Raw genomic sequence first — 22,934 nt, 5'->3', positions numbered from 1 at the left:
TGAAAATACACTGTGCATTTTTTATTCACTCACTATTCCAATGGATCTTCAGACTCAATATATCCAAACATATACACTTGTCATTCTCCATCAAGCCTATTTCTGTTCCTCATTTTAAATATCTGAATTCTGAAAAGAGAATCCTCTAGTCTTTCAGATTAGGATTCTGAGTCATCCTTCTTTACTCTCTCTCCATCCCTGATATATTCTGCATCATATAAATCTGTCAGTTTCACTTCAGTCTCAATCCAATTTGGCTCCTTCTCTCCATCTCACTATTATCACCTAGTTCAGGTTATAACTGGTTTTAATATATAATACTCGCACCAAATTAGAGAACTCAAATAAATGACAGCTCTGAGTTGCCAAGCTGACAAAGCAAGATGTATGGCCAGGCAATTATGGGGATAACCCACAAAACACAGCAAAATATTCATTTACAGGGGCCCTAATGCTGAAACTCTGTTGGGTCAGAAGTGCCTTGTTTATGATAAAAACTCCTCCTGATGACCTATTGTCAGAGAAACTTAAGATCATGCCCCTCAAATGCATTTCTAAGTACATCTTATGTATTTTAATCCCCTTCTTATAACTTATTGAAGAAAGACCTCATGTGTCTCCTAAAATAACCACCTGAATTGATCCAGACAAAGCATTATTTTATATGATACTATAGTTTTCATTTATAAATCAATATGCTTTTTAAACCCAGAATCTGTTAAATTTTACATTTTAGAATGATGGAATAAGGTATAAGAATATATTCTTAATTCCACTTGGAAAGTATGTAGTCCATGAAAAAACTTGGCTCTCAGTCCTTGACCATGAAGTTAAAAGAAGAATTTTAAAGTTATAGTATAGTACTTAAAGTTCTAAATCTGAATCTCTTTTTACCTTAGGAAGACATTTCCATTTCTAAAATACATGGTTACAATTTAAAATTCTCAAAAGGAAGTAAATTGACATCATGAGCAACTCAGTTCAATCAGAACTTCATAAATAAAATAAAAGTTAAGTTCATACTAAGGCTTATCATGGAACATTCTATGTTCTATTTTGGGTCAAGTTTTAAGGCAATTGAGAATTAACAAAGGAACTCCTCTTCCTTTGACCCATGATTGCTGAAAACCTTACCAAAATGTATTTTGTGGCCTATTTCAGCTACAAAGTAATCTTCTATTCAAAACTGAAAAATGAAAAATAAGGTTTTTAGTGTCTGCATTCTTAAAAACAACTCATTATAAAATCTGAGTAAGTTGATGCTGATGCTACTAGAATTGATATTTTAAATGATTTTCTAAACTAAAATTCCCCGTATTGCCTAAATCTAATCTAATTCTTTGAAACTTACATGCCCTGACTACTAAATTATTTTTCCTAATCTAGTATCTAGAAATACAATACGTATTAAACATCATATTTCTCATAACTGTCTTATTTCAATAAAAAAAATCTTCTCTCCTTCTCTGTAAATATTATACTACTGAAAAGTACCAGGAATACTTAAATGGAGCATCTATTTCTTGGTGAAACCACAGGTATGACAGAAAGAGCAACTAGGAGGAAAGTCATAGTGACTTACCTGGCTTCCAGCCCTCTAATACAATTCTAGAACATGTAGGCCATGCTTTTTTAAAATATATTTAACCATTGCCTCACAAAAGATATTAGATATTAACAATTAAACTCTAGAAAAAGTACTGTATTCTCCTACCTACCCTTTGATACAACCAGTCTTCTGATTTAGAATGACATTTTTCAAACATGAATAGGGGCGCCTGGGTGGCGCAGTCGGTTAGGCATCCGACTTCAGCCAGGTCACGATCTCGCGGTCCGTGAGTTCGAGCCCCGCGTCAGGCTCTGGGCTGATGGCTCAGAGCCTGGAGCCTGTTTCCGATTCTGTGTCTCCCTCTCTCTCTGCCCCTCCCCCGTTCATGCTCTGTCTCTCTCTGTCCCAAAAATAAATAAAAAACGTTGAAAAAAAAAAATTAAAAAAAAAAAAAAAAAAAGAACTAATAGTAATGTATTCACAACATGAAGGCAAGCAATGCCTGTTTAACTTTTAATTAAAACTCCTAACACATACATCTTTGCCCAAAATAATTAATATTAATAGTTAATACCAATAACAACAGCCACAGCTACCATTGACTAACCATCTGTTATTGTTGAGGGCTACATTCAACAATTTTCATATACTATTTCTAATACTTACTATAATTGTGCAACATATTTTAATTCTTCATTCACAGATAAACTGAGGCTCAGAAAGGTTAAATATTAATCTAAGATAATAGAAGAACTTGAAATTTTAGAGGTACTATTAACATCTGTCTAAATGCAGTGTAGTCTCTTCTGATTATATCACAGTGACCTTCTAGGATAGGCACACATTTCATAGTATTGCGTCTATTAATTCAATGCTGTTGCTTCAAATCAGATATTTCTCAATAATTCTTCAGGTCTTGTTAATTTAAAAAAAAAAAAAACTTTTAAGTTTATTTATTTATTTTGAGAAAGAGAGAGCAAGCACAAGCTGGGGAAGGCCAAAGAGAGACATTAGGAGAGACAGAATCCCAAGAACGGAGCCCAAGACAGGGCTCAGGACTCACTAACTGTGAGATCATAATCTGAGCTGAAATAAACAGTCAGACACTTAACCAACTGAACCACCCAGGTGCCTCAATTTTTACGTTTATTTTAAACTCTACTATCCCACTAGTATGGCATGTTAACAGAAACTGGTGGTATCTGAAAATCAAACTAGGTAATAAGTCTCAAAAGGCAAGATATCATTAATCTAGAATCTAGATTATTAAATTAAGATTATTTATATCCCTGACATTTCCCTAGGGGAAATTTCTATTATCTCTAATTCAGATAGTTGGCCTGGCAAAAATAAATATAGCCTTTCTGAAATTTGGTTAAAAAAAACATAGATTCTCAAATTTCCTTTCTCTTCCAGAAAGGGAACTTGTATACTCAACTTATAAAAACATGTCTTTAATAACAAATTACCTTCAGATTTCATAAAAGCAAACAAACTAGAAAAGCTTCCCATGCCATAATTTCATTGACTTTAGTGGTCCAGCCTATTATGAAAAAAAAGTTGACAGAACATTCAACTCATTCTCTCTTCCATATTGTAAAAATATGATTTTGCAAAATAGACCTTAAGGTCAAATTCTTATTTTCTTTTTTCTTATTTTCTTTTTTGTTTGTTTGTTTAAATTCTTTTTAATGTTTATTTATTTTTGAGAGAGAGACAGAGACAGAGCACAAGAGGAGGAGGGGCAGAGACAGAGGGACATGCAGAATCTGAAGCAGGCTCTAGGCTGAGCTGTCAGCACAGAGCCCGACGCAGGGCTCGAACTCATGGACCACAAGATCATGACCTGAGCCGAAGTCAGAAGCTCAACTGACTGAGCCACCCAGGCGCCCCAGCATTCTTATTTGCAAATGTGTCTATGACATATCTATTATTCTCTGTCATGTCAATATATTTCATTTTAAAAGTTTGAAATAGTATTAATAACACACAATTGAGATACTTCTAGAAGGCAAAAATATTTCCAAGTTTTCACAGAAGCTACAGAAAAAAATCATTTTAATGTGAAACTATAAAAGAAGTCATAAATAACTGGTTAGGGACACAATACTGCACTAGAATAAAATAATACCTATAACATACATTCTGCTACATGTTTTAAAAAAGGCAGGCCATATTTCATGATCTACAAACTTCTCTTGCTACTTTCACATTATGCAAGAGCACATGACAGTCACATTCCCTTAATGGATTGGGAGAGTTGTTTTCATCATACCTTAAAATTACAGATAATTATTAAGCCTCGTCAAAGACGCCTACCTCCGTAGTAGCAGTCATGCGACATGTTTACAGGAGCCCGTTCTACTGCTGATCTCTTGTAGACAACATGAATCCTTCCTTTTTCTTCTTCCATCTGCTTACCTCTTTCCAAAGGCTCAATGAAATACTCATCATTATCACTTTTTATCATTCCAGCCTAGAGAAAGCATAAAATGTGTTAATTTTGAAAAGAAGTATCTGCCACCTTTAGCTCACAAGTACCTTTTTAAATGGCAAGAATTTGTGAAAATGAATGCTTTTTCTTTCTACTTTTGGCTAAAAATTTAAAATGGTTAAGTAATTCATAGCAGGCAGAAATTCATATACGACAAGAATAAAATAATTCACATAAGGTATAATAAGAACTTTAGGGTAAGAAAAGAAAATTACACAACATACAAATTTCATCAGACTGCAGAGGAAGTGCATTTATATATTCTACAGGTATTTTATCTCTAAAAGAAATCTTACAGGGGAAATAAACTCAAGAAATGTCTCTTAATATCCCATAATAATCTGCTGTACGTGCATGCTTAGCATTTTTTGTAACTCATTTACATTTTCCTTCTAAACCATTATGGTATGAGAAGAATGAGTTCTATAGTGCACTCAGTAAATAAATGTATTTCTCACTTTAAATAGCCTCTTTAAGATTCAGTAAAAACCTTGCATTTCCAATATTTATTAATTAGAAGAACTCCTATTTGTCCTATCTTAATCTAACTTGATGATTTTACTCATGTTTTTTCCTCCTCAAGTTTCATCCTTCCATACTAAAAAGGTTATCCTTGTATTCATTGCCTTCTACCTCTCTAATATCTAGTCTTTTTCTGACTGTTTCACCTTTTACTTAGAAAATACCAGGACTATATTCAGTACTCTAGCTGAATAGAAATGATGGTTTTGTCTGAAACTGGTTCATTAGGTGTCAAGTCCACATTATAGTCAAATAGTTACCGCTTACATTTCTACTTTAAAGGTCATACGTTCATAGGTAGTATTAATTTAAATTTCAGTACACTTATTTGAAAACCAAGTTGAAGAAATAATGTGTCGGTGTGGGAATTATAATTATTTTGGAAATATACATTGGATCTAGAAGTAAGTCATATTTTTCATCTGAGGCTCGCAGCTTATTCTGTATTTTCAAATATGGGATCATTGGCTCTCATAGAACATAGGCGGGGCCTTACGGATTCTCATCCCCTCCAGCTGTTGATCTAATGGCTCCGCCACTCTCTGTTGAGCAACACAGAAATGAAAGGTAGGTACATGCTACAAATAGCATTTGTTTTCAGCAAACGTGCCTCTGACTGTAGCTTTTCTATTGCATTCAACTCTGTTCCCCAGTTTCCGTTCTGACTTCGTCTACCTGGTTCACTCTGTCCCCTCCTTCCCCTGTGTAAGCCTCACAGGGAAATATTAGAAGCTAAGGTGTCCCCACATACACATCAACAACCACCTCCTGGTATGCACAAACAGCCCTTGAACCTATGTGACCACGTCTCACAAGAAAACATCACCACACTTCCTTCACCATGCTTAGTCTTTAGCTTCTTGAACAAACTTCTAGCCTTCATTAAAAAAGAACACTGAGCTAATGGGCCTTCAATAGTAATGCTGGTCTTCCAAACACAACTCCCATATTTGGAGTTGTTTTCTCATCTGGTCAATTACTCTTCCCCGACTCCTGTACTGTGAAATACGGGGTTTTTCACAAGAGGCCTGATTAGATCTTTACCTACTGTCGAATATAATTTCCAATATTTTCTCATGATTTTCAATTGTCGTTTTAATCTATTTAGCATTGGTGTCCTATTCTTGTATCTCTTTTTACCAGTAATTTCACCATCACTGTTTTTGTCCTTAGCAGGCATGTATGGTTTAGTAATGTTCACAAAACACATCCCAACTAAGCACAAACACAGTAAATATATAACGCATTAACCAGCAGTACCACGTCCTGGGCTTAAATGTCCAGTCTCAATGCTAATGCCACCCTTTGGTAGTAGGCAGCATTAACTGGCTTTATCTTGAAAACACTGGTCTTTTGATATATATTTAAGTTTACAAATTGAGGTTTATCAGCATGAGGCTTCAGTATTCATCCTTGTTCTAGTCTTTTCTTTGCCCCAAACCCATCTAGTCACCAGGTTCTATAAAGTTTCTGAGTTTCTTATCCCATCCTTCTATTTCTACCACCACTTTCTTAGTTACAGACCTCATCATTGCTCATTTGGATTACGGAAACTGCCTCCTATCTTGAGACTTTCCATAAATCATAATGATTCTCCCAGATGAGTGCCTGACTGTGGATGGAAACAGTGGTCACTGAAGCAACTCTGCGCAATGGGCAATAGCTGGTGGGGACACTTGAAAGTGATGGGGAGGCAGTGAGGATTAGCTCACATGCCTTTAAAAAACATTTCTACATACCTTCTACTGCAAACATTCAAATCCCAGGCCCCGTGATATTACTTTCCCCCACTAAGCCAGATCCCATTTCCTGGCTCTCATTTTGCAGTTGGCTGTGAACCATGTTACTGTATCCTACCCAGGAAAGTCAGTGGTAGTGGTGAATACCAAGAACAGGGCTGGCGCATAAAAACCTCCCATGCGGCCTTCCTTATGCTGTTTCCCTTCTCACTGGGCAAATACAGGTAACACAAAAAATTTGATACAGCTAAACTTCTCCCTTAGAAGGCAATGAAAATTTAAGCCAGGTTGAGGTGACATCAATGACAAGGCAATGCTGGGTCACACAACTCCATGGACAAAAATTCAGAGAGCCTACTCTTTCATTCTTTAACTTAAGCAAAGTTTAATGAAAAAAGAAGTTTATCTAAAGCACTATACTAGACACCATAATAAATAAAACCTTCTCAAAGACATGGTCTGTTTGCTCCCTAGTTTAGGCCAAGCTAGTCAAATAAATAAAATATATGCCTAAAGGTATTCAGTGAGGTAGGTTATGGTAAGTCCAAAAAATAAGTAATATCACACTTGAAAGTCAAATCAAGTGAGGTGTTTTTTCCCCTCACAAGCTGACTATACACAGCAAATTGTCAGTAGGAGCTGCTAATTCTATACCCAAAATCATCTAAAATCTATTTCAAGTGAAATCTCTCTATTCCCCATGGGGACTTCACTTAGGCCACTGCTGTCGTTCACACTGTCTCACATTCTCATAGAGCACCCCAGCCAAAATTTCTCTTTCACACTATCATATTATTTTAGACAAACCAGAATGTGGTAGCAAATGGACAGAATGTGTAATGGCTCAACACACGAGGTGCTTCACTCTTGCTCACACAAAAGCTCAGGGCAGTTCTAGGGCAGCTGCGAGGGGACTCTGTTGCATATAGCCTTGCAGGTGTCCAGGCTGACAGTGGTTCTAGCCTTTCCACGTGGGCTCCCAAGTTTTCCCAGTCAGAAGGGAAACACCTTGAAGAGCCCACATGGGAGGTTTTTATGAACTAGCCCTAGTCGAGGGGCTATTCACCCTTATTTACCACGTAGCTATTCACCACTGCTACTTACTTCTAAGTATAGGATAGAGTCACATGGCCTAAAGCCCACTGCAGAGAGAACCCAGGAATGGAATCTGGTTGTGTGCCCAGGGAGAAAAACAAATGGATTTTAATGAACAGATGGCAATCTCAACTTCAAATAAGATCATGTCATGCTTTTGCTTAAAACACCTCAATTGCTTCCCATTGCACTCAAAACCACACTCCTTATCGTGGCCTTCAAGGCCTGCATCATCTGGTCCTGCCATCAACCCCACTCAGCGCCATTCTCACCAGACTTACTATGCTCCAGCCTTCGTGGCCTCTGTTCAGTTTCATTTCTCCTGCAATATTCCCAAGCTCTTCACAGCCTCAGACCTTTGAAATGGTTTTGGTTCTACTTAGAAGGCTCCTCTTCCACCACATCATACTTCCCTTAGCTGGCTATTTTTCATTCTCCGGTCTCAGCTTAAATGTTACACTTTCTGACTTCCTTATCCCTTCCTACATTAGGTACCCCCCATCCAAATCAGGGCCCATCTTAGCCCAGCATTCTGACCCGGAGAGGTGTGTTCTTTTCTCTCATGACCCTTAATACAAATTCCAGGTCGTTTTACCTAAATGTTAAATTTATTATCCTCTGTCTCCCCACAGCACTCTCAGCTCCTGAGGCAGACTCTCTTCTTTCATCTTGGTCCCCATAAGCACCAGCACGACTGCTAGTACAAAGCATATTTTCAACACACTTTTTAATGAAAGACTCTGGGAACGAATGGTATAGGCAAAAGGTTAACAACTTTCCAGACTTGTAGTGGTCTTGGAGAGGTGCGAGGACTGCCATGCCAGTGGTTTGAGAGAAGGCACTAGAAGTGAGACAGTTCAGGCTTGAGCAAGGTTCTGAAGTGCAAGGGCCCCACACATGCCTGAAGACAGTGAGTAACCCACTCGTTCAGACTACAGTCTGTGTGGGGCAGTTCTGGAAAATGATGCAGTGGAGAACTGTGTCCCCTCAAGTCTGAGCTTTAACATGCAGAATGGAGACCAACCACAACCCCGGGTTGATCAGCAGATGAGAAGAAAGTGGCCTGGGAAGACTGATCTGACCATTACCTGCCAGAGGGAAGAAAGGCTAGAAAGCAAGCAACATGGACTAAGTAAAAGCCCAGGTGGCAGAAGTGGCAATGGAAGGAGAACAGGGGAGAGAGGGGGGAAAAAAGGAATGAGTAATTACAGGAGAAAATAAATACTTGGTGCCTTTTAAAACATAAGTTCCTCTGCTTTCACAGACTCCCCTTACGAGGACGGCTGGGCTTCCCCTGCTCTTGGCATCACCACCTCCTGGGCCAGTGTCCTTATTCCTTCTGCCTGGCTCCACTCCAGCCACAATGGGCTCCTTGCTGATCCCGTTTTTCCCACAAAGCATAGCCTAGATGACTGTCACCCTTTCAGATCATGAGCTTCACCAAGCATGGACTTTGTCCCATTCACTGCTGCCTCCCTAGGCCCAGAACAGTGCCAGGGTCAAAGTAGGTGCCTAATATTTGAGGGAGAGTGGGAGATGAAATTAATGTAAGAAATGGGCAAGTGAAAATAAAACATCTTAGAAGGACATTGAAAGGGAATGGCAAGAGGAGATGGGAGGAAAAACAGAGTACTGTGTCCTGGGAATCTAAGTAAGTGAGAGTGTTATCAAAATAAAAGTAACTGCAGTCAAGAAGGCACAAAGAATGAAGACTGTGGGAAGGAAACTAGACAAACAAAAATATTGAATTAGAGTAGTGGGGGCTGAAAAGGTATTACAAAGAGTTATGGAAGAGCAAGCAGTCAAACCACATAGATTTCAGATGCTAGTCAGAGCCATTATGGGTAGATTTTTCTGCTGCTGTTCTCAACCACACTATATTGATTCCTCTCACTTTTTCTCACCAAATATAGGGTGACTATTCAAAAAGTACTCATGCTTTTCACTTTTTTTTTCTTGTTTTTCTGCTTTGTTTTGAGATATGGAGAGTGCACGTGTGTGCACCAGCTGGGGAGGTACAGGGGGAGAGAGAGAGAATCCCAAGCAGGCTCCACACTGGAGTCCATGCTGGGCTCTACCTCATGACCTTGAGATCAGGACCTGAGCCAAAACCTGAGACCAGGACACTTGACTGACTGAGCCACTCAGGTGTCCCAATACTCATGTGTTTAGACCAGATCACCCCAAGCAAAAAATCATCAGTACTGACAGTTAAGTACTGAAGGCTCTTTTATCCACTGATATATTCATTTAGGGAGTCATGCATTCAATGAACATTGTTGGAAGCTCAAAGACCATGCACTGTCACTCCCCAATATTAAATAATGCACTCCTGCTCTCAGATCCCTAGTTTTATTTCACAATAGAATACAAAAGAGTGACTTGAAGGAATAAAACCCAATATATAAAATAAAGTCTCAGACCATGGCATTCTAAGTACTGGTATTATGTATCCTGCTGCCAGGTATTTATAACTTTTAAATTATAACGTGGGAATTTTTAGAAATGTCACACATAAGATGACATATGGTCCTGGAAGATTCTGTTAAACAGATGCAATAATTTCTAATCCATCTTTAATGTTACTTAAATGATGCATGATATCAAGATAATATTTTGTAAATTTCCCTTTATGACACATAGCCCTCCACATTTACCATTCTCTAGTCCCACGTAACAATTCAGGAAATATTTATTGTAGTTCTCAAACTACTTTCCAAATTTTAACACAGATTAATTTTTAAAATATTTATTATGTTTAGTACAGCATCAAGCACATTATATTAAACACATTTTATTGTTTTAATTAAGTCTTCACATAGGCCCTTTGACAGCATTTTGGAGGGGATATTTATAAAACAGTGATCTATGCTAAAAATCCAGCTGCATAATTCCCCTCTCATCTGGTCAACTCTTCCAGCTACATCACTCAACAGACACTGCCAAGAATCCAGAATTAAGCCAAAGAGCCTCTGAGCATGGAAACAGCTATCACAAAGGCCACACTCCTTACTCACTAGGAGGGGTCCTCACGGCCATATTTGACACCCAGTTCTAATAAACCAGGTTAGATGGTTTCCTAATTCTCATCAGAGTATAAATGGCAAACAAGAATAAGGGGTGTGGGGTACAGGGACTTTCAGATGAGATAATGTCTATGAATGCCCTTTGTAAATTATAAAGCCCAATAAAAAATGTAAAACTCAAGTCTCTATATGTTAATAATAACAAACATCAGTCACAAAGAAAGGACTAAATTGTGTTAAGTTGATTTAAAATAAAAATCAGTATAAAAGATATTTTAAAGAGTTCCAACAGGAATTACTAAGGTTTTCTTGAAAACTGGGTCAGATAATCTAAAAAAACTTATGCTATGGAATTTTTAATTCTGACACCTAAATACTGCTTGACTACAATGGTTCTTGAATCTATTAAGGAAGGAGAGTAGGGCCTGATAGATTCTAGGGGATGCCAGGAAACATGTGCCAAATACTATATTATTGAAGCTGAAGTCAACCAAAATCCATTATTCTGTGCTAAATTTGCCGCCATCTTATACTAGGTCATAGCATAGACAAGCAATTAGTTTCAAATGTCTCTTGTGTTTTAATTTTTTGCTTTTTTAAGGTCTATTAAGTTTTAGACTAGTTTAAACTTAGCTTAAGTTAAATGTCTAGAAGAGGCACTGAGAAAATTTTATATTAATGCTGCATGTGTATGTATGTGAGAGAGAATAAGTGGAAATATGATGTTCAAAAAAGACTATCCTTATACCTTAGTGGTACAACAACTCCATCTTAACTCACTAAGTTTCCTTGAAAACACATTTTGAGACTCCCACTTCACTCTGTTGGTTCCTCCAATATTTATTTTATTAGTGTACCCATAGACACATTGCCTGGTTTCATTTTTTCATTGGAATGGACAGATGTCATTACATGAAGATGATTTCCAAATCTTTCCTGAATTTCAAGGGAGTGTCTCAATGATCCCCCAAATTTCTACAAAGAAGGCATTGAAGAAAACAAAATAGCTGAGAAAAGCAAGAAAACAGTGAGTAGAACTGATTCAAAGCTGTATTTGGTAACCAAAGACAGCATTTCTTTCTTACATTAAAGAAACTTAATTATTTGGGATGCATTTGGAGAGAGTTTACGAAAATTAAGAAGTAGCTAAAATATCCCCCAAGCCATGTCATTGATTTCCATGAAGTCCTCACCTATTCTAAAGCCAGAGTTAATTTTTACTCTTTTTGGAGTCCAGCATTTTATCTGTATTTCTAAAGTACTTACCACTGTCAATCTTTTATTATAATTATTTATGTTAACTGTGCAAATGCCTGGAAATTAAGAGATGCTGAGTAAGGTGTCAGCTGAATCAAAATATTTATAAATCTGATTAAATCCCAGGTTTATATTTGAGTTTGGCTGGCATTTCATTCAACAATGATCCTCCTGGATGACTTCTGAATCCCAACAACATTTAACATAATCCCCTACAAATTGCTAAGATAAAATGTGTATTTGCAGAATCTCCTCTATGAAGGAAGGGAGTAGGCTGTCCAGTCAGGCAAGTATAATGACTGGAGCCCTAAATTAAAAAGAAAAAAAATCACACCACCTTGACCAAATTAATTAACACTGATTCAATTAACTGCTAAAGCAAATGGATCTAACCTTAACCAACAACACTAGATATAATCATTTCAGTTCTTCACCTAAGAAACATAACCTCCAACCCTCTGTTGCCCGATTCTTTTTTTTTTTTAATTTTTTTTTAACGTTTATTTATTTTTGAGACAGAGAGAGACACAGCATGAATGGGGGAGGGGCAGAGAGAGGGAGACACAGAATTGGAAGCAAGCTCCAGGCTCTGAGCCATCAGCCCAGAGCCCGACGCAGGGCTCGAACTCACGGACCGCGAGATCGTGACCTGAGCTGAAGTCGGACGCTTAACCGACTGAGCCACCCAGGCGCCCCTGTTGCCCGATTCTTATCAAAATCTAGGTTGCAAGAAATAAAATTCTAGGAAGATTTCCTGAAGACTAAAGGATTTTCTGTACTCAGTCTAGGTCCTCTTATTTGCTCTAATCTCTACTACCAGCTCCTGCTTCAGTTAAGCCAGGGTACAGTTATTTGGGCCCCTAATAAAACTGTTTTCATTAAACTATGCAAAGTGTTAAAACATCAACCTGTTATGAAGTAGATTATGCAGAAATGCCTTAAGAAGTTCATTATTGTAGGGGCGCCTGGGTGGCGCAGTCGGTTAAGCGTCCGACTTCAGCCAGGTCACGATCTCGCGGTCCGTGAGTTCGAGCCCCGCGTCAGGCTCTGGGCTGATGGCTCGGAGCCTGGAGCCTGTTTCCGATTCTGTGTCTCCCTCTCTCTCTGCCCCTCCCCCGTTCATGCTCTGTCTCTCTCTGTCCCAAAAATAAATAAAAAATGTTAAAAAAAAAAAAAAAAAGAAGTTCATTATTGTAATAATAGCATGTTTGTTGGTGAGGACCTCTTTCAGTACCATATATTGTTTGCTATGCTATGTGAGAATCTAGAAAAAAAAATCTCTCAGATTTTAGTAACAGGAACAGTTTTACTTCTTCTGAGAAACTGGCTCATTTTTATTTCATTAACACTGTATATTATGGAACTAGTCAGCAGTGGTTAGCATCCAATATTTCACAAATATGCTGCTATAGACATACAACGGTCATAATAAGTTTGGTGCTACATATTGATAAAAGTAAAATATCCCAAAATGTTAAAAAAAAAATAGTTGATTTTTTCTTTTGTGGAAGGAAACTGAAAAACTAACATCACGCAACACTCTTAAGTACCTTTTGGAATTTAAAAGTCAACGTAGGGATTGAACAATGTAAAAAGAAAGTGGGTGTATGATGACTCACCCGTAGCTACTATGCTAACACAATTACAGAGGGAAAGGATTGGGTACAAAAGGGAAGAGGGAGAAGGCTGTGAAGGATATTGAATTTCAAGATGGGTGGGAGGAAAGTTTCCCTGATCCTCACTTTCAGAAAGTCTTAAAAATCTCTAGTAAAATGGTTTTCATAAGTGTTTGACATTTATGGACTCTCTGGCATATAAAATACTGTATTCGCTTAAAGAAAAGCTTCATTCCCCTTCATAAAGAGAATAAATTACCCCCTAGTGTATCTGATTTAGTTTTTCATGTTGATTTTTCATGTTAAGGCATTTTATCTAGTAATTTTCCCAGGTCATGATGAAGTTTCCAAGGACATACAAGAAAAATGCTAAAAAAGAATAAAAAAAAAAAAAAATAGGTGACTAAAAAGCCCTGATAAAATCAAAGACTGCAAACATTCATTTTATTAACATGGGCAGTTCAGAAAACTGACCTCTCTGACCAAATGCTCAGGATTTCCTTTATGACCTTGCCATTAACCCACCAATATACCTAACCACTAGGCTTAAAGATAAGATGAACCTACCTTGTCTTACTTAGAGTAAAGAAGGAACCTAGTGTGGCTGACAAGATTTGGGTTCTGGCCAGAGGTTTGCTACTAACTAGTATGACTTTTGAAAAGCCATTTAAGCTCTCTGGAGCTCAGTTTCATAATCTGAAAAATGATGAGTCTTCCTAGATAATCTTTAAAATGATCTCCAATTAAATGATCTTCCAATGCTAGAGATGGGAATTTGAAAGGCTCTTCCCTGCTAACATCCCAAGACCCACTTATTCCCATGATAAATAACTTAAAATATGATTATAAGACTAATGTAAAGTAGGTCGCAAACCTCAGTGTGCCAAAGAAATTAGGTCCCAACCTCAGAGACTTTCCATGTTCCAACCCAGAGAGTCTGATTCAAAAGGACTGGGATGGAGATCAGAAATCTGCAATTTTAACAAGCACTTCAGATCCTGCAAATAGTAGTAGTCTGGAAATTATAGTTTGAGAAAAACTGCTTTAAAAAATAATGTGCCAATCAAAATGAATTTCTGGATATTTATTCCCTTATGCTAAAACAAATTTTAAGAAGATGACTATTTAAAGGAAACATGAGTAAATGGAATCCATGAAATGAACACTGTTATAATTAAAATACATAATAGTCATCTACTAAAGATACAATAAAATATGTATACACTTCTCAGGTTTTTAAGAAATTTGCAGCATAAGTCAGGGTGTCTTAAATTAACAGTTAAAAGAAACAAGTAAAAAGTATATTCTTTCATTTAGTAGAAAATAAATATCTACTAATATTGTCACAGAAGAGAAAAAGCTTTGTAAATTCAACAATTAAAAAATAGTTCAAAGGGAATGCAAAATCCAAAAGAAACTAACTTTTTGATCTTAGAAGTTATTCAAAATAGCATTATAATTTATACCAAAATACATAATCATTCCAAACCTCGAGTCAAGGAGATTAATTATTAAAGCTAGGATTGTATATACTCTGTTTTGAGGACACATATTGAAGATGTACTGTTTCTGAAAAGATAAGCAAGGTTACAATTAACATTAATAATGTGAAAATTAGTAACAACAGGTATAATGTAAAGTATAGAAATTCTGCTTGTAAATAGGAGTTCAATCCAGATCCGTTCAACTATTCCTTCAGCACTTGCTATTTTTCTGCCATTGGGTGAATACTGGCAAACCCACATCATGGTCAATGCCTCCTAGGGAAGTGTTTCTTAAACTTTAAAATGTAAATGAATCACCTGGAGATCTTGTCAAGGCAGATTCTGATTCAGTACTCTCAGAGTCTATATTTCTAATAAAGTCCCAGGTGATGTTGAGGCTTCTGGCCCCTGTATAATACTTTGAGTAACAAGGTCTTGGGTCATTTCAATCTCACTGAGTTAAACAAAGGAAAACCCATGAGTCAGACATAGGTCAATGTGGCAGATTTTATTTTCCAAAGATGGCCTACAACACAATCTTCCATCCCACACTGATTTTGTCAGTATGACCTTGACACTTCCTATCAAGAGGTAGAGTTTAACTGCCCTCCCCTTGAATCCAGGCCAGCTTTTCTGACTAGTAATTAAAATAACGTGGTAAAGATGTCATTGCATGATTTCTAAGCCTAGCCAGGGAGAAGCCTTGCAGCTTCTGCCTCAGGCCCATGGAACACTCTCTCCCCACATGTTCCCTCTCAGATCCAGCTGACACACTGAGAAGTCCGAGCCATATGAAGAGGCCATGTGCAGGCACTCTGGTAACAGTCCAAGCCTGCGTATCACTCAGCCTAGCCACCAGACACGTGAATGAAGACCAGTTCCATCGCATCCCAAAGCTCAGCCACTCAACTCACTCCTGTCTTTTGAGCATTCCCGGATGAGGACCCAGAATTCTGGAGCAAAGATAAATCATCCACACTGGCCCTCTTTGAATTCCTAACACACAAAATCCATGAACATAATAAAATTGTTGTTATTTGACACCCTAAATTTGGGTGGTTTGGTACACAACAATGGAAAGCTGGAAGAAAGGAGTTAAGACAGAAGTAGAACACCCAGGGAACAAAGCAAACACTTGATCCTTACAGAGTATTTTTGAGTATTTACACAAGGTTGTGTAGCAAAGAGAGGGAAGGTTGGGTGATAGAGACAAAGCGTCCAAAACTGTTACAAGAACACAAGGGAAAAGTCTGGCGGGAAAAGAAGGTGAGTCCTGAGACGAGGTAAGAGATTATTAACAGGAATTGAGTGGGAACAATAGCAAAGGAAATTGGAAGGCATCAGCAATAAATAAAGAGTAACCAATTAGACAGAAACCCGAGAACATACACAGGAATTTAGAAATAGAACATGGACTGGTAAGACTTTAGGATGGTTTCTCGTTTATTCAATGAAAACTCTCTTATCAGACTAGCCAGTATACCCATAAGGCAAAATATAAATCAATCTAAAGAGAACAAAGGGAAAGTTGTAAGGAGAGAAACAAAAGTGATACAAATAGAATACCCATCAGGCATAAATAAGACTAGAAAGGAGAATTATGGCCCAATGGCTACAGTGACTCATGGAATCCTGTGATCCTTCCTCTGCACAATAATTTTTGGGTCCCTACTAAGGGTCATTCACTGTTCCAAGGAACTGGGGATATAGTGAGGAATATGACAAAGTCACCACCCCATAAAGCTTAAAATACTAGTTAAAACAATAAACACGTAAGTAAATGATGTATTTTAATATAGTGAAAAGTACTGTGAAGAAAATAAAGCAGGGTAAAGGAATAGTGCTATTCCAACAGAGGGAAATGGGAAAAATCTAGAAGATGTGTATATTGAATATAACCAAAATAGAGCCTATGAAGAGCAAGTAGTAATGACAGAAAAAAGCCCAGAGTTATTATGGACAAAGTAACCAACAGATGAGAAGAAAGTCCAATATAGCTTCCTAACCAACCACAATCCAGCAGGTGTTCTGGTCAGAAAGTGGGGAGTCATTCTTGATCCTTTTATAGCAGAAGCTTCTGGTACTCACAAGTACCTGTGTTTTACTCATCTTTCTAGGCACACAGGAAAACTTTATTCCCCAGCCTTCTCTGCAATTAGATATGTCCAGATACTAGCCAATGGAATGTGGACGAAAATGATATATGCCACTTCTTAGACTGGCCTGTAATATCCTCCCCAGCATCCTTCATGTCAGATGATGGAAGAGAAAGGTTAGGAATTTGTCTTTCTTTTCCGTCCCTGCCACACCACAGATCTGACAGCGGTACCCCTCAGGTACCCTTTACCGTGGCCCCAATTCTAATACCATTTCCCTGCCTTACCCCTTGTGGCCTTGGGATAATAATAACATCCAGCTCTTGATAGGCTCTGGGTGCCTCATCTTGGTTCCCTTATCCCTGCCAGTACCTCTTTAAAGAGTCCCTTTATGAAACTCTTCTCACTTAAACCTCCTACAGCATGTCACTGCTCCCTACCAGGACTCTGACAGATACTCTACTTCATTAAAAATTTAAATAAAGAATATCACACTTAGGTATTAAAGAGAGCTGGTAAAAATGACAGAACTTTGAAACTGAGAGTGACCTTGGAAATCGCCTTGCGTCCTTCCACTTTATTTCATACCGATGGTACCAACAACCAGTAATGCAATTGCTCTTCTACATTCTCTATGTAATCATAATATTTAGCTTACACCAAGAGAAAGTAAGTGCCAAAATTTCATATTTTTTAGGATATTTATTTATGGTATTTGTGATATTTTTAGGGAAAAAAACAACAAGATCCAATTCTTAAAATTAACACAGAAACTAGTTCTCCTTTGGAACAGCAGCCACCTCAGCTGGAACGAAGGAACATATATTTCTCAGTTCTCATTCTTTCAGTGAAACCCGACTCTGTTTATAGATCTGCCAAATGGCCGAAACAGCCCAAAACAGTTTACAGTATTGAAATATACTGACTTTTTTCCCTGATGATCTTCTTATGATGGAAAAAACAAGCTTTAACCACAGCTGACCCTGATCATTAATGTCAGCTCCTGATCAAAAGCCCCACCCTGCCTGCAAGTCACATTAAAATGCTAAAGCATTTCTCCAGCTAGTTCAGTAGCAGATCCCCACTATCAAGCTCTGTGGATAAGGATTTTTTTCTAGTTCTCTCCTTCACTCTGAATTTACACTTGCTCTACTGCCCTCCCCTCCTATCCTGAGTTTCTTCTAATGTTCTTGCTCGGAGATGAAGCATCAGCTAATATGTATCATTTCAAGAAAAGGAGAAAGCTGATCTGTCCAAAAAGTTATACCTGGCTTCAAACTCAGCATTAACCCTGGCACATTAAAAATGAGGCAAAAGCATTTGTTGTTTTGAATAGCTCCATTTGTTGATCTAACGTGTGTCAGGCACAGGGTCCAGAGTTTCACACATTTTATTTCATCCTCCTGAATCTTTCTTCCCACACCTGTGCTATATGAAAAAAATGTGATATCACACAAACATGGTATCATTCTATAAGAAAACTTATTGAAGTTATGAGCTGTCATTAAAATATGTCTCTTAATGTCACAATCTTTGCTAAATAGTATGCTTACGTATAAACGATTTTCCAAGCATTTGTAGTTGTTATTTCTTACAAAATTTCTAAAGAACAAGAGGTGTGCTTTCCATTATGTATGCCAGCCGATTAATGCTTTTTATTCTTTTTAAATTGTAAATGTAAATCACAGATATGTGAGTTGGGATTAGACAAAAAAATTCTTTTCAACAACAGAGCATATTTTTTACAGAATGGCTGGGTTCTCTAGCTTCCTACTACTATTCTGTACATCAATCAACTGGACTATTAAGGATGGTGAAATCCTAGTGAAAGAGTAGCTGGCCATACATGCTAACTATCAAATACAGATGGCAAGCCTCTGCCTTCAAACCTGAGCACATCCTAATCTTTAGCCACTTTAAGAAAGAGTAAAGAGACTAATGCTGGTCTGCATTCTGAGATTGACAGGCTACAAACAAATGGCACCTCACATCCATTCAGCAGGGATGGAGTACCCCAAGAAAAGTTAGTTATGCACCTATGTGTTTGAAGTCCACGTATATGGTGGTATAACGGTGATAACAATGCCAATTTAAACTTATATAGCCCATTCCTCATTTATTTGCTCAATCTTTAAAACCTTCTTGTGCTATTTAGATACTAGGACTGAAGTTAAATGACATGCCCGAAGTCATATATATAGTGAGTGGCACAGCTAAGGCTTTAACTCATATCTTTCAACTCCTAACCTGATGTTCTTTCTACCCTTACAGAGTAAAAGAAGATCTCAGATCCGTAAGGAATGCAAATCCTGTAGTTCCGCTGTAGACCAACTAACTCATACACGCTGAGGTTGGGTCCCATGGCAAGGCAGAATTCTAAGGTGGCCCCCATTAATTTCTTTATGACTGGCAAAGATTTAAAAGAAAGATAATCCCCAGTTCTTCAAAGTTATGGAGAAACAAACATTCTTAAACATTAGTATTGGAATTATGAATTATTGCAGCCTTTTAGGAGGATAGTTTGATGATGTGGATCGAAATTCCCAAAAATGCATATATCCTTTGACTTGGCATCTCCACTTGTAGGAATTTAAATTTATATGTACCAAGTGGAACAATAAAGATTAAATATTTCAATTACGGCACAGCCACATTAAAATTTTCTTCATACATTTGTACTGCCATGAAAAGATGCTGAACTCTAATGTTTAGGAAATAGCAAAATGTCATTGATAGTTTGCTCTACTTTATTTCAGTTTTTAAAAATCATGTGTACATATGGATATAAAAATCCCTTAAAAGACATACAGTCTATTCTAATTATTCATGGTAGTTTCATTTTATAAAGAACAAATGAACACTGAACTAGCAAATGCTGAACCATTGCTCCTAGGGGAAATATAGGGTTCAATTCCTGAAAGCCCCTGGTCACAACATTTTCATCAAGCAAACAATATGTAACTCTACTTTCAATGTGTTTCTATTTAAAGATAACTTATTTAAATATATTGTTGATTCACTAACATGGAGCTCTCAGTGAAAAGCATTATAATTCATGCCTGAACAAAGCTTAATGAATATATTTTATCCATGAGGCACATCATGGCTTTCTTGTGCTTAAGAATATCAGACAGCACTTCAACACTACACTTGGGGATCATTTCAAACAGTAAAATCACCAATAAAAAAAAAACACACAAAACTGCAAAAAATGTGGCACTAAGTAAACCACAAAAAGGATACTTGCTACAGTAAGAGAGTTGAAACAAGAAGGCAGAGAGTTACCTTGTTTGACCTCAGCTAGGAACATGCACATTTGGGCAATTCAAAATTTCTGCTGCTCTGTGCATGTCCATGACTAATGACAAAAATACCCAAGTGTTGACTCTGGTGCTACAAGTAAATATTAGCAGGTAAGCAAATTTGCAAATATGCAGTGTATGAATAATGAGGGCTGACTATAGATCAACATGTCAACTGAAGTTATATTTATGTACTGAATTTTTCAACATTGAATATGTATAAATAAAGATAAACTTCTTTCCCTGTTCGAAGAATAAAGAGAAATACATTTCATAGTTCAGAAAGAGCAAACTCTACCTTCTGCTTAAACTGTGGATAGTTATATCAACTCTGTTCAAATTATATGTTAACTTTCAAAACTTCTAATTGGCAGTCTGTTCTTTTAAGACAGTACATGGCATTGAGGAGGTGCTCCATGATTGTGCAATGAATGGATGCATTTATTTCCTCAAATGTCGAGTTTGCCCATGCTGTTCACATTATGAGACATTCTTCAATAAGGCAATGATTAAAAGTAGAGCCAAAAGTTGTGACATGGGTATTTTGCAAAACTCCTTCGCCTAAAAATGACCACTTATCACTAAGTCTCATCAGGGGAGTTATCTTTAGGAAAGAAAATTAGTCGCTTTCATAAGAATCATCATGGAAGCAATGCACCACTGGAACTATCTGACATCAGGGGAGCCTGGGTGGCTCAGTTAAGCTTCTGACTTCAGCTCAGGTCATGATCTCGCAGTTCATGAGTTTGAGCCCAGTGTTGGGCTCCCGTGCTGACAGCTCAGTCTGGAACCTGCTTCGGATTCTGTGTCTGTCTGTCTGTCAGATAGTCAGATAGATAAAAAAAACTATCTGACATCAAAGATTTCTCAACCAACTTTCTAAGATATTCTCAAAGTAATTGGATATTTATAAAAGAAAACTCTGCACCAGTTTATGGAAACAAAGATTATCAGATTGCTACTCTTTTGCCCATGAATCTGTATCCCCCTTAGTTTATATCAAGGATTTTATGGCCAGGATCTGAATCCAATTTCTACCACTAATTCCCATTCTCAAGTAAGTGTTTAGGTTGAAAAGCTGACAAAGAATATATTCCTCAAGGTTGTGTGGTCAACACTATTTACCAATTCCAAAGCTCTCCACCAGGTCTCAATATTGGTCCACTATGAACCAGTCCTCCAGGGGACGATGACCACGGAAGCACCACGTGGCTTTGACTTTTTCTGATACTCAGTACTAATAATACTACAAGAACTCCTTCTGGTCTGACTGCTAGGGAAAATCATGTGGTATATTTATATTCATTAATATTAACAATAGGCACTACACCAATAGCAGTTAATGGCACAATACAGGCAATTTGGAGAAAACAAATAAAGGCATTCTTACTATTTATATGATTCTTTCTATTAAACAGGATGGGTGTTTAGTGTGATGGAACTCTTGCATTCTTTGGGTTCCCACAAATGTTTGGGGTTTTTGTTCCTTTTGAGTTTTGGCTATTGTGATTTAGAGAGAGGTCAGCCAGAGTAAACTGACAGCACTTTCCTTTACATGTATGAAAATTGGGGCACCAGGTAACAGGAGTAAGACGAGGAATCACGGTGCCATAAACAAATCTTGCTGATTGGCTCAATGTATAATACTGTTCATAAATAAAAGTTCTTTCTTTCACGTAGAAAAATTCTAAAGCAGTGTTTCTCAAACTTTCTGGTCTTAGGACCCTTTTTTTTACACTCTTTAAAATTATTGACGCTCCCCAAAGAACCTGTGTTTGTATAGCTTATGTTTCTTGGTATTTATTTTGTTAAAAATTTTAAAAATTATAAAAATATTTGTAATTCACTTAAAAGTAAAAATAATGAGTGCATTATATGGCAAAACAAATAACATATTTTATGAAAAAATAACCATGATTTTCAAAACAAAGACAATTTAGTGCAAAGAGTGGCATTATTTTATATTTTTGCAAATCGTTTTGTCTGACTTCGTAAAAGACAGTAGGATTTTCCCACCTGCTCCTGAATTCAATCAGTTGTAATATCGATCACACTCCGGTAGCCTCTAGAAACTCAACTGTACACTTGAGTGAGAATGACAATGGAAGATGTCTTAGTATTATTATGGAAATAATCTGAACTCACAGAATCCCTGAAAGGGTCTCAAGGACATGGAGTACCCAACCTGTTAGGTTTGACAGGATTATCCTAGTTTTATTTATTTTTTTATTCTTTTGCTTTTTATTCAAATTCCAGTTAGTTCACATACAGTGCAATATTAATTTCAGGTGTACAATATAGTGATTCAACACTTCCATACATCACCCAGTGCTCATCACAAGTGTACTCCTTAATTGCTATTACCTACTTCCCCCCCACTCCCCTCTGGTAACCATCAGTTTCTTTTCTATAGCTGAGTCTGTTTCTTGGTTTGCCTCTCTCTTTCTCTCTTTTTTCCCTATGCTTGTTTGTTTTGTTTCTTAAATATCACATATGAGTGAAATCATATGGTATTTGTCTTTCTCTGACCCACTTATTTCCTTAGCATAATACTCTACCTAGTTTTAACACTGACAATCCCATGTCCTGTGGAAAACCCTTAGTCTGGAGCAAACCAGGAACATGGGTCACCCTCTCTGTACCACACTAAAAGAACAGCACTGCTGAAACGAAATGTAAAAGATCGACTTAAGATCACAGCACGCACTGACAACTGCTATGCCTTCAAAAACACAAGGCTACCTAACTCCTGGT

At 37.4% G+C, this 22,934-nt stretch overlaps 1 protein-coding gene across 2 annotated transcripts in view; it reads right to left on the bottom strand.

Moving 5' to 3' along the window:
• ADAMTS3 (ADAM metallopeptidase with thrombospondin type 1 motif 3) overlaps window positions 1-22,934 on the bottom strand; it is a 261,425-nt gene that overhangs the window by 141,265 nt on the left and 97,226 nt on the right. For both annotated transcript variants that reach the window (XM_019467868.2, XM_019467879.2), the window contains exon 4: window positions 3,869-4,025. In XM_019467868.2, the coding sequence (XP_019323413.1) occupies window positions 3,869-4,025 (157 nt within the window). The remainder of the gene's footprint in view (window positions 1-3,868; window positions 4,026-22,934) is intronic.

Source organism: Panthera pardus, unplaced genomic scaffold (assembly GCF_024362965.1).
Source record: "Panthera pardus isolate Hobbes unplaced genomic scaffold, ASM2436296v1 HiC_scaffold_13, whole genome shotgun sequence".
Lineage (NCBI taxonomy): Eukaryota > Metazoa > Chordata > Mammalia > Carnivora > Felidae > Panthera > Panthera pardus.
The sequence above is the reverse complement of the archived record's forward strand: the minus strand, read 5'-3'. Positions and strand labels throughout refer to the sequence as shown.